This window comes from Somniosus microcephalus, chromosome 11 (assembly GCF_052327205.1).
Source record: "Somniosus microcephalus isolate GS21.2 chromosome 11, FLI_Smic_1.0, whole genome shotgun sequence".
Lineage (NCBI taxonomy): Eukaryota > Metazoa > Chordata > Chondrichthyes > Squaliformes > Somniosidae > Somniosus > Somniosus microcephalus.
In genome coordinates this window covers 206,668,182-206,680,707 of record NC_140997.1, presented here as the reverse complement: position 1 = coordinate 206,680,707, position 12,526 = coordinate 206,668,182, and the positions used below count along the sequence as shown (strand labels likewise).

General features: G+C 45.1%; 1 protein-coding gene across 1 annotated transcript in view; it reads left to right on the top strand.

Moving 5' to 3' along the window:
* The window catches only part of slc6a1b (solute carrier family 6 member 1b), a 49,071-nt gene extending 43,427 nt beyond the window's left edge, over positions 1-5,644 (top strand). The window contains exon 14 of the mRNA XM_086001775.1: positions 3,406-5,644. Within this exon, the coding sequence (XP_085857901.1) occupies positions 3,406-3,510 (105 nt within the window). The 3' untranslated portion in view covers positions 3,511-5,644. The remainder of the gene's footprint in view (positions 1-3,405) is intronic.
* Positions 5,645-12,526: the final 6,882 nt, after the last annotated feature.

Genomic DNA, 12,526 nt, shown 5'->3' with positions numbered 1-12,526 from the left:
CGCAGAATCCCCACAGAGATGGTCATTTACAGTGTTTTTCTGAGGGTCCCACTGCCTTCCCACCAGAGTTACAGCAGGAGGCTGGGTGAACTTCCACAGAATTTCAAGATCTACATATTTTATTAATTACTCACAACTTCAAAAAAAATACATGACTCGCTGGGCTACAAATACTACAAAAATATCTATGAATTTTAACTTTGGGTCAATTGATTATGATATTTATAAAACTTAAAACACATTGCTAGCTTCCTCGGTCCTGTGTTGTAAACCTTGGTCCAGATATTTCTGTAAACATCGTATCCTGTGAAGCTGCCATGTAGCCCATATTTAGCATGACTTCCACTTCAGTAACAGGAGAAGGAGAGCTAGAAGGAGTACTTTGAATACAATGTACTTCCACATCTTTACAATGAAATAAAAAGAAGAATATGTCTTCTACTTGGTAGGGGATTTCTTCAATACATTCAGCCAATTCACTTTCACGCCCTTAGAAATTTGACCTTTTAGGTCGCCACTCATATACATAATCTACTTGCATATCAGTTGAAGTTCCAGACTGGCCCAAAGCGAATGTGGAGGTGCCCAGGCCAACAACCAGGTGGGTGCTGCTATATGCTCAGAAGTACAACACTTCCCTGGCCCAATTGCCAGTCCAGAACACCAATTCTAATTTAAGTGAATGAAGCACGTCAGGGCACAATCATAATCTGTCACCTGAATGAGTCCAGGTGCAAATGGAATCCAAAATGAATGATATCTCCTGCAGCTAGGAAATATGTTCTTCAATTTATTTTGAATTATACCGATGGAGAGGTTCATCGTATTGAAAATATTCCACCTAAGGTTTTCTTCTCCATTAAATTTAGGATTAGCATTCTATTCCTAGAAGAAATAGTAGCTTTCCATTTGGGTTAGCCAAAACTCTAGGCTTTTCTAAGCAGTACTGTTACCCTTTGTTAGATCCGTGTATCTTGATGTTGTGTGTCCTTCAATAACTAGACAAGAGACTGCAGGGAACAATCAACAGGTGTTTACTGGATGAGGGTTACTCTAAAACTAACTGTACAGATCCCTACTCAGGGTTTATATACAGGTGTGGTCACTGCCGGTACTACAGTATACAGGAGCTGTAAAAAGTAGTTCTCCCCTTAAAGGTACATACACTACAATTCCTCCCCTTTTAGATTAACAGTACCATAACATTCATTTAACAATTAAATATCAACTAATTACAATTAGCACTTTTAACATGCAACATTAACTGAAAGTAGTCTATTTATAAATTCAGTCTTTGGGGCGGCTTCCTGATCCTTTCTGGATAGCGCCTTTCCTGAGTGTCTTGCTCTTGGTGCGGAGGCGATTCTGGCCCCCTGTCGTCGGTTGGTTCATCAGCTTCCGATGCTACTGTTTCTGGGGTAGATGCTATCTGTATGTCGGGTTCATCACCAGGTACGTATGGGCGAGACATGGGGTTGACTCGTTCCTGTGACTCTAGGATCTGGTCAACATGGCGTCTCACAATGTTCTCCCCAACATCCACTGTGTACATTAGTGGCCCCTGCCGTGTGCATATCGTTCCTGGTTGCCATTTCTCTGTATCTCTCAAGGGTATATGTGAGAATAGCCACTTGTAGTCCCTTCGGTTTATGACTGTTAGGGCTGATCCTGTGTCCAATACCATTTTCACTTGGACTCCGGCTATCTTGAGCATGACCCAGATAGTTTGGTGACCCTCCATTTTGATCACATTATGTAGTTTCAGACAACCCAGCTCCTTGCTTCCGGAGTCTGTATCACTTTTCTGTTCGTCTGAACTACTCTCCGTCACCTTATGTACCTTCTTGTACTTCTCCTGTGGAGATTTCTTGCTGCTGGTTTTCTTTTCCGACCTGCAGACTCTTGCCATGTGTCCTACTTTTCCACACTGTCTGCACACTTGGTCCTTGAACCAGCAATCCTTATGGTCGTGTGTTGTTCTGCCGCAGCGATAGCACTTCACTGTTCCGTATGACATTTCATTTGTGCCATATTCTTGCAGTCTCCGTTGTATCTCTGCCGCGCCCCGTGCTGCTGCTTCGTGTGATACTGCCATGCTGAAAGCCTTGTCCAGCGTAAGATCCTTTTCTGATAGAAGCCTTTACTGGGTTCCTTCACTTTGAAGCCCACACACAAACTTGTCCCTTAAAGTATCTGCTAGTCCCGTTCCAAACTGGCAGTGTTTCGATAGCTTGCACAGTTCCGTTAAATATTCAGCATTACTTTCATCTTTATGCTGGTTCCTTTTGTGAAACTTAAATCTTTCTGCTATCAGCAGCGGTGTGGGGTTTAAGTGGTCCTGTAGGATTGACACTATGTTTTCAAAATCCTTTTCCACTGGCTTCTCTGGGGTTACTAGGTTTCGCAGTAAGCCATACGTTTTTACACCCATTGAATTCAACAATACCAGCGCTTTCCTGCCATCTGGCACTTCATTCACCTTGCAGTACACTTCTATGCGTTCGACATATGTCATCCAATCTTCGACTTCATTGTCGAACGCTGTGATACTGCCACTCTTCGGCATTTTTGGGTGTGGTTAGACTGGCTCAAAATGGCGTCTCCCGCACTCTCCCTTCTTCCCCGCTGACGCTGCTCAGCCCTTGAACACCGGCTGCGCTCTGCGCGTTTTCCTGCGCGCCTCTCTCATTGACGCCGCTCGGTCCTGAACACCGGCTGCACCCTGTGCGCTCTACCCTCTCTCTTCTGTCGACGCCACTCGGTCCTGAACACCAGCTGCACCCTGTGCGCTCTACCCTCTCTCTTCTCCCGTCGACGCTGCTCGGCCTTCTTCTGTGCCGTCGGTCGGCTCTAGCCGCCGCTGTCCGGGGAGGGTCTGCGCCGTACCTGTTGCCAGCCCGTTTTGCTGGACCACCGTGACTGGAGAACCAAGCCCAGCTCTCAACAGCCTCCCCTGCGATGCTCAAGTCTCCGCTGGATGGTCGACGCCCGTGCTTCTGGACTCGGCCTTCTTCTTTCACTGTTCTCCAGGAGCGAATCCCTGGGAGGTGATGCAGAGTTGCAGGTAGGTTTGAATCTTCTTGTCGCCAATGTTAGATCCGTGTATCTTGATGTTGTGTGTCCTTCAATAACTAGACAAGAGACTGCAGGGAACAATCAACAGGTGTTTACTGGATGAGGGTTACTCTAAAACTAACTGTATAGATCCCTACTCAGGGTTTATATACAGGTGTGATCACTGCCGGTACTACAGTATACAGGAGCTGTAAAAAGTAGTTCTCCCCTTAAAGGTACATACACTACACCCTTGACTTGAGATTAGTTCATAATACATTCTAGCATAGTCATTATTATCTATATTCCAAGCCTTTAAATGTGTTTTTGTTTTTATGTTTTTGTTCATAGCGTCTCCGACTTATGACTCAACCAACCGAGGACGCGAAATGTCGGGAGAATGGACCAGAACAACCTGAGCATGGCAACACTCCAAGCGATGAAGCCTATATGTAGATTATTTATTAAGTATAAGGTACTAACACTGCCCAGAAAATGAATCTTTCACCGGTTGATCGAGACCAAGGACTGTAGTTATGTTATTGTGCACCTACCTCCTACCACAAATATGACCAATAGTTATACAAGGCTATAAACCTTTGTTGATGGACATCAGTAAAACACTTAACAAAAATAGTTTCAGTTCAGGTTTTGATAACAATGTAATTTTGGCAAACAACCATCAACAGAGGCAGACTGTTAGCATTTTTAAACCATAGTTTTCTCTTTCAAAGAGCCGGCACATGCACGATGGGCCAAATGGCTTCCTTCTGTGCTGTAAGATTCTATGATTCTATGACCATATAGACGTGATTAGAGTCACTGACTTATTTTATACACGTCAACATATTCAGTCTGTCAAGTTTATAGCACTAAGTCCATTAATCAAAATTATGGTTTTGCAATAAAATTATAGAATTTTCTCACCTACTCTTTAATAGTGCTGCCATATTTTCCAGGGGTCTACTTATTTTTTTCCTGCAACCCCTACACTCCCATAATGGAGGCTACAATCTGTAGGAATCCCCTGTGTACCTGTCACCCAGTTTCAGCACTTTGTCTGTATATCTACTCCAGTTCCTGTTCCACCCAAGTACCATTGTCAGATGCCAATGTGGGGATTGATTATTTTTTCCAGTGAGGTAAAGCAAAGTATTGCCACTAGGAGAAAGGATAAATGTAAATAAATTCTTCTATATATGGTTAATGGAATTTTATCATTTAGATTACAGTGTCCAAGATAGTCCCAACCTTTAATAATGTTCATTTGCTGTCTCTTGCTGAAGAGTGAGAAGAAGAAGGAGCACTAATTTATGGCACTGGTAATTGACAACACAAGGCATACAGACTGGGATAAGGAGGAGAGGTAAAGGGGATAGGCTGAAAAAATGAGGAATGGGAGGCAGATGTATGTAGTGTGGGAGAAGAACAAGATGATGATGCACGGGCATGGGGGAATGAGATATGATACACGAGGATGGGAGGGGGAAGAGAGGCACACAGATTAGAGGTTGGCTCCTTAATGTCACTCACCTGCCTTCTCCAGATTTTTGCTCCTAAAACGTTGGAAGATTTTGTTCTAGTGTCATTTGTTCATTTTCCTGAGTCTCTACGCTCAACTATCTCTAACCAAACTATCACTTGATCCCAAAGCCAATTCATTAGCATTGAAACTCAGCTTTGACTAACTAGATCCTCAAGAACACCAAATCCTCATTTTGTTCACTTTCAAACACTCTATGATCAAATCCAGTGAGAACCCAAACCATTACATCTTGGTTAGGTCAGCATTTGATGATATTTAAATATTTGTATAAACATTTTATTCACTCAAACATTACGTTCCATTTCAGTTAGGATAGAGAAAGTAGTTGCAGCAAATATTTTGGAATTGCTACATTTAAAGATCCAGATCCGGGCATTAACAGTGTACTTTATAACCCAGGGAGTGGTAAATGATTATTGATTTCATAATATCAGGTAGCAGCAGATCAAGGCAGTGCTTCAACAATTTTCTACTTTGAGACAGACATCAGCTTGTGTCTACGGCAGCTACGCAAATGTGACAGGGAAACAGAACCACGGAAGAAAATGTAGCTATATTGTACAATGTATTCTAAGTAAAGGCATAGAAAGTACATGTGCATTGATTAAACATTGGTTGCTTTTTAAAAATATATATATTACAACTATATCTGTCAAAACGTTGTTGTATAGCAAGTGTGTAAAAATTAAGTGTTAATGTCTGCATCTTATTTAATGTAGTTTTGTCAAAAAATAACAATTCTTCCATCATAGACCTTAACACTGCAATAACTCTTAACACAAACACACAATTAAGGTGTTATCCTTTGAACATCAGCTATGTATTTAATTTGTATAAAATACATTCAATATATAATGAGTCTAGTAAAGAGAGTATTGTTTTGTAGATTTATAAATGTTAAATTGATCAAATGTACAGTTTTCAACGTATATATTAAATGGTGTAGCTAAGTTCTAAATGGTGCCATTGACACCAGGGCATGATTGTCATATATATGTTGTCAATTTTTTGGAAAGCAAATAAAAACTTTATCTTACACTGTAATTACACGGTGGTGTGTCTATATTAAGGATCTGCGTAGTTTCCTTTCATGGGGTTGAGCAATAAGGCGGAATATTTTCTGCAGCCAATATACCAGGGTCAAAGTTACCTCTCCCATCCGCTAAAAGGCAGTACCCAATGTAATTTCTTCACTTCATGCCTGTGCTATAGTTAGCATATGGATTCCATATGTCGCAACTGAAAAATGTCCCCGAAGAATTTAGAGATTATGTGCAAATCAAAGTGAGAGGCTTAACTTACATTTAATATTGGTTGTCATTGGGTGCACAATCTTTTATATCCGGGTATTTTTTTGCAAGATTCAAACATAGGTTCTTCATGAAAGGCACTCTTGACATTTTCCTTCCTATCCAAATTATTATTTCTTTACCAATGACTATTGCGCCATCTTGCGTGATGCTGAGCCATACTGAACAGAAACATCCCAGATTCAATCCTTCATTTGTACTCAGTTAGCTGACCTCAGTAGGGATGGCAATGGTGGGTGCAGTGATACAATTGGGCTCAGTCTCAGGCAAAGTTGGAGAGGAAATCATGTAGGATTCGCAAAATTGGATTTCATATTAATAAGGGTTAAATGGCAGAAGAGGCCGTGATTTTAAAGACTGTTTTAAAAGAAGCCCAGAAAAAAGGGGCAAAAAAATGGCTGCCATACCATGTGATCAGCTTATTGGGACACTTTAAAATGGTTCCTGCGCAACCTCAGACAGCTATGTGGATTGAACCCTTAGTAAGTTCTGGAAGCCGTTTCGGAGAGAACGAAACCAGACCCACAGGCATGCATATGGATTAGATGAAGATCCACTCAAGATCGGCTTGGAGACAGGGGCCATCTAAATGTTGACCCAGACGAAGGAGGACAATATATATTCATGAGGACAACACCAAGGGCTCGGTAACGAGATCAGCAGGACATTAAAAACAATGAAAGCCATTTCCAACCAGAGATGGGCCTATTACCAGACGCTTAAAATGATTTAAAATATAATAACTGCCCCGCTGTGCCAAAAGTCCGCCAAAGTTAAAACAAAGACTAACCTGATTTTGGGCGGGAAGTGAGGCCTCGGGAAGAAAGGTATATCTGGAGAGACTTTTCGGCAGTTGAGACGGCAGTGGGACACGACTCGACACAGCACCAGGGAGCACGGAGCGCAGCACCCCGAACACGCAGCTTGAGGAGGAAGAAACAGCTTGGAAGAAGACGCTGGAGGAAGCTTGAATCAACAAGCTCAGACAGTCACAAAGAGAGCCGAGAAAAGGACAGTTTAATATCGGACAGTCGTTGCAGCCCCAGCAGCCTGTCCAGCTTTTGAGCTGGGCAAAGAGGAGCTGGCGTGGGGAAAGATCAGCGGACTCTGCTCCACCATTGGAGAAATCAGAAGGATAATTATGACTGTATAAAGAAAGTTATTTCGGAACCAGCGTCCCGCCCCTGGAAGACTATCGGGAGATCATCGACCATCCCCGGGCCGTAGCTGAAGGTAGAAGGGGCCACACCAGCCCAAAACTCCTCTGACCAGGGTCGAGCCGACGATCCTCGACCCCGCCGACATCCAGGCCCGCCGGTGTCCAGTCTCCCCCGACCCCCACCTCAGGAGAGAGGTGTGGCGCAGCTCGCAGGGGCTCCACGATTCACGTGGAGACGAGACGCCTGAAAGGACCAAACACAGACTCGTTTTCAAAACCTTGCACTTCCTAGTGGGATTGGTGAGCATGTTTCTGGCCCTTCACAATCAGATCTAGATAGGTTTAATGAGGGGGTGGATTTAAGGGTACAATTAACATGAGTTGTCCCTCGATGTTCCGTGTGTTTCCTTATTTCATAATGATCTTTGTAGAATATAAGATGCCTGTAGTTGTTTTAGTTAGCACTGTGTCATTATGATTTGTTTGTGTTTGTTTTTCCCTCCCATGTACCGTACTCTTATTTGCGTTGCATTTGATTTTGTAGTGTATGTAACCGTTCCACCTTTAAGAGAACTATTTTAAGAGTGGCACTACTTTATCTTGGCTGCTGTATACTGTAATACCGGCGGTGACCAAACCGGTATATAAGTGCTGTGTAAGGATTTATTGGGCAGTTCCGCCCTGACCTTCGACTAGTAAAGACCTGTTAAAATTTACTCTTGTGGTCTGTGTAATAATTCTCATTATAACACACAGACTTAACAGTGGCGACGAGTACGATCTTACCCTGCGGCAGAGATACATCCAAGGCAGTTTAACGGGCGTTGAGAGGAGGCATCCGCCCTCATCATTCTGCTGAGAAAAGACTCGGGTCTGCAGAGCAAAGGAAGAATTCTGACACGAAGCCTTCCATCAGCAACAGGCAGTGATCATCCCTTCTATCACGGTGGTGGGTAAGCCGATCAGCGACGAGTAGCAAGTCGGCCACGTTGGCTGTGAAATAGGGGAGGGGAAAACGGGGGATATAAGGGCGGAGAACTCGACCACGGCCGGGGAAAAGAGCCGGACAGAAGTTGGGGCCAGAGGCGCTGAGACTGGGGCAGCGTAAGGCACGGGAGCCGCGGTGAATGCAAACGCAGCCGGTGCGAAAGACCGGCCTGCAAGCGGGCTGGGAGACGCAACAGCGTCGAGAGAGAGCTCGACCGTGACCGGTGAAAAAGGCCGGGCAGCTACCGAGGCCGCGAGGCGCAGCGACCGGGACAGCGTAAGGCGCGGGAGAAAATAGCGGGCTGGGAGACGCAACAGTGTCGAGAGAGAGCTCGACCGCGACCGGTGAAAAAGGCCGGGCAGCTACCGAGGCCGCGAGGTGCAGCGACCGGGACAGCGTAAGGCGCGGGAGAAAATAAAAAAAAAAATGCGGAGAACTCAGCCGCAGCCGGGGGGGAAGGACCGGACTGCAAGAGGGGCTGGGAGGCACGATTCGAGAACCGCTGGGGAGGGCGAACACAGCAATACGGCAATCGCCATTACAGCCAGCGGGGGAGAAAGGCAAATGCGGGAAGCCGCCATTTTCGTAGGCGGGGGAAGAAGACAAGCGCGGGAAACCGCCATTTTGTAAAAGAAAAAAAAAATTCTTTTTGTTTCTCAAGAAGATTGCGAGGGTGCCTAAGCGTGGTAACATCAACGATTTCGATCCCGATGTTGAAGATTGGGCCACGTATGTAGAACGCATAGAGATCTATCGTAAGGCAAATAAAATATCAAATCAAGATAAAGCACTAACCTTACTAAACTCAATGGGTGCGAAGACATACGGGCTATTGAAGCATCTTCTATCGCCAGCTAAACCGGCGGATCAGACTTTCGCTAATATTGTTGCTGTCCTGAGAAATCATTTGAACCCCACACCGCTGATGTTAGCGGAACGATTTAAATTTTATGCGAGAACGCAACGGGAAGAGGAAAGCAACGCGGAGTATTTAATTGAACTGCGTAAGCTAGCGAAATACTGTCAGTTTGGGGAAAGACTGACAGAGGCACTGAGAGACAAATTCGTGTGTGGATTGTCGAAAGAAGGAACACAAAAGCGGCTACTTGAAGAGAATGATCTTACACTTGATAAGGCTGTCACTATTGCAGCATCGCACGAAGCCGCAGCGAGAGGCACTGCGGAAATGCAGCTGAAGGCAGCGGTACTCAGCGTAGATCAAATGGCTTTGGGTACAACGAAATGTTATCGTTGTGGGAAGACAACACACGATCAGAACCAATGCTGGTTTAAAAACCAGGAATGTAGAAAATGTGGCAAGCTTGGTCACATAGCTAAAGTATGCCGGTCAGGAAAGAAGACCAGCAACAAAAAGTCACCGCAGGAAAAGTGCAGAAAGGTACATAAGGTGGCTGAGAAGAGTTCGGATGAACAGAATTCGGATTCAGACTCCAACAGCAAGGAACTGGGTAGTCTGAGAATTCACAATATGAGTAAGGAAGCTGACCGACAAACTATCTGGGTCACACTGCAGATAGCAGGAGTCCAAGTGAAGATGGAATTGGACACCGGATCGGCGTTGACGGTCATGAATAAGCAAGATTACAAAAGGTTATTCACACATATTCCCCTACGGGATATGGAGATAGTATTAAAGACATACACGGGGCAAAGAGTACACCCCATCGGAAAGATAAAAGTCAAGGTGATACACAAGGGCAAAGAACACCAAGGAATGGACATATATGTACTACCTGAGGGAGGTCCACCACTTCTGGGATGGGAGTGGATCAGGAAAATAAATATGGACTGGCACTCCCGATTGTCCAGAATATGGGATGAGGGCATATGCAGCAGTGACAGTGACAAAGCAGAGAGTGAGAACTCGGTGAAGACCATCAGCTCAGACTCTGGAACTGATGATGGTAAGACCAGCCCATGTGCAAAAGACAAGTCTAAAATGGACTTGCAGACTAATGATGGAAAAACGAAGGAGTGCATAAATGCTTCAGAAGAGAACAAAGTATCAGAACAGAATTCCACTGAACAACAACAACATAGTTTGACAGAGAATTCTGAGTCTGTCCAGTCTACAGACATGCACATTTCTGAGGAACACCGGGCTCGAACTCAATTCAATTTCAAACTACAACAGCAATTAGAACAAATGATTCGCCGTTTTGAGCAAGAGATGAATGCAAAGAAAAACTTCTTTGACACAGAGTGGGAGAATCTGGAAAGACAGCAGAAGCAGCTGATTGAGAAAATGGAACAGGAACACACAAACCATCTGCGCGATGAGGCCAAACGAATCAAAGCTGAGCAAGAAAGGGAATATGTCAAATTCATCGATCAGTTGAAAGCTAAGAAGAAAGAGCACCCTTTTGTGAGCAGTGTCAGCAGTAATAAGCCACTCAGGGAATTGGTGGCAGAGGCAAAAGCTGAAGTGATGGAGGAAATAGAAGACAATAGAGAGGAAGCAGAAAATGATGACTCATCTGAACCATTATCACCCCTACCAGGTCACGCACGTGGTCCCTCCGAACTGAGCCAAATCAGTCTGGAAGCAGAAAAACTTCCCAAGGTACTCGAGCCTTTAGAAGTCAACAATGCTGGTTCTGAAGTTACGAAAGTTCAAGCTGTTAAGTCCAGTGAAGGACTATTAGATGAGTCACCCCAGCAACGAGAACCTACTACACCACCGAGGCGTTATCCGGACCGAGTCAGGAAGCCTCCAGAGAGACTGAATCTGTGAACTGCTTTTACATGAAGTTGTGTATATATGTTGTTATGCTATGTTTAATGGGGAATATATACTGTTAAGCTAAAAAGGGAGGATTGTAGTGTATGTAACCGTTCCACCTTTAAGAGAACTATTTTAAGAGTGGCACTACTTTATCTTGGCTGCTGTATACGGTAATACCGGCGGTGACCACACCGGTATATAAGTGCTGTGTAAGGATTTATTGGGCAGTTCCGCCCTGACCTTCGACTAGTAAAGATCTGTTAAAATTTATTCTTGTGGTCTGTGTAATAATTCTCATTATAACACACAGACTTAACAGATTTGATATTTTCTTTTTCCATTTGCAATAAAATTTCATTTTGATTCATCAAACTTGGTCTACACGAGTTTTCTCTACATTGTAGTTCCTGCGCCTAAGTCCAGAGTATAGAACCTAAGGGGCGAGTGGGTCAAACCACTCAAAGTTTTACTGTGCAAGAGAGAGAGGCCTCTGGAGAGAGAAACCTCTGGGAAACCTCTCGAGGAAGGAAAACCCCTTACAGAAAATGGTGACTGCGGCAGGACTCTGGCAGCAGGATTGCAATGTAGTAGATCCAAGTTTGAATGGTCGAAATGCAATGGATGAGAGAATAGCGGATTATGTCTTTGGCAAGGTAAATCTCACTAAACAGTGGATTTCCGATCTCTTGCTGGATGGGCATCCGGTGGACGCAACCATCAGGTAGACAGAGAGCAAAGAGCATAAGAAGTCAGTGGAGAAGGCAGTGTGGCTGATGTGTTACAAGAAGCAGGTCCAGATCTTGGACCGGGTCGTTGCAGCACAGGCAGCCAAGATCACAACCCAGGCAGCAGAGATAGAGGAAAAGGCCATGGGTGGGGAAAAACTCATCACAGCGCTTCACGCGCTGAATCAGGAACGCCAAGTGGTAGCTAGTCAACATCAGGCTAGGATAGAGTACCTGGAGTGCCAGGTTACTGAAGCAAAGATTAATGAAACGAGGATACGGGAGAAAAACGCCCGCCTCGCACAACAGCTAAGAGCGCAGGAGGAGAGAGTAGTGGAGGTTAAGGCAGCTTACAAGCTGGCCCTCGAGCACAGGTTTGAGAGCACAGACCACGGCCCCTGCCAAAAGACCATAGAGGACCTAAGAGCGGCCCTGGTTAAGGCAAGAGGCATGGTGTGTCTCGTCAGCCCGAAAGCCAGTCACATGGACTTTTTGAAGGAATCAAAACAGCCGATTCCAGCTGAGGTAATTGTGGTACCAGCCACCGAGCCCTCAGCACCGCCAAGCTATAGTGAGACTTGGTCGGAAAAGGAGGGGGTAGCGAAAGAGGAGGTAGCCGAGGTGGAGTGTGTGGAAGAACCACTGGTAGCAAAGACGGGACCGGCACTGATGTGTCCCGCTCGGCACCAGAGGTTCGGTCCTAACGCTGCCGATGGCAGTATCGGACCCCACCAGAACCAGCTCGTGGTGCCCTACGCTAGCCCGAACTTAAGGTCCATGGTGAGCCACCTCACATGACTCACAGTAAAGGGAGATCCCTCAATTCATTTCAGAGAGATAGAGGAAACAGCAGCCATTAACGACTGCGATGAACAGGAACAGGTCAAACTGTTGCTTTTCTCCCTGGATCCCACGATCCTTCAGTGCCTCTCAGAGGATGGCAAGAGGGGACGGAAAGGGCACACGGATCTCAGGGAGGAAGTTTTAGAGGTAATGGG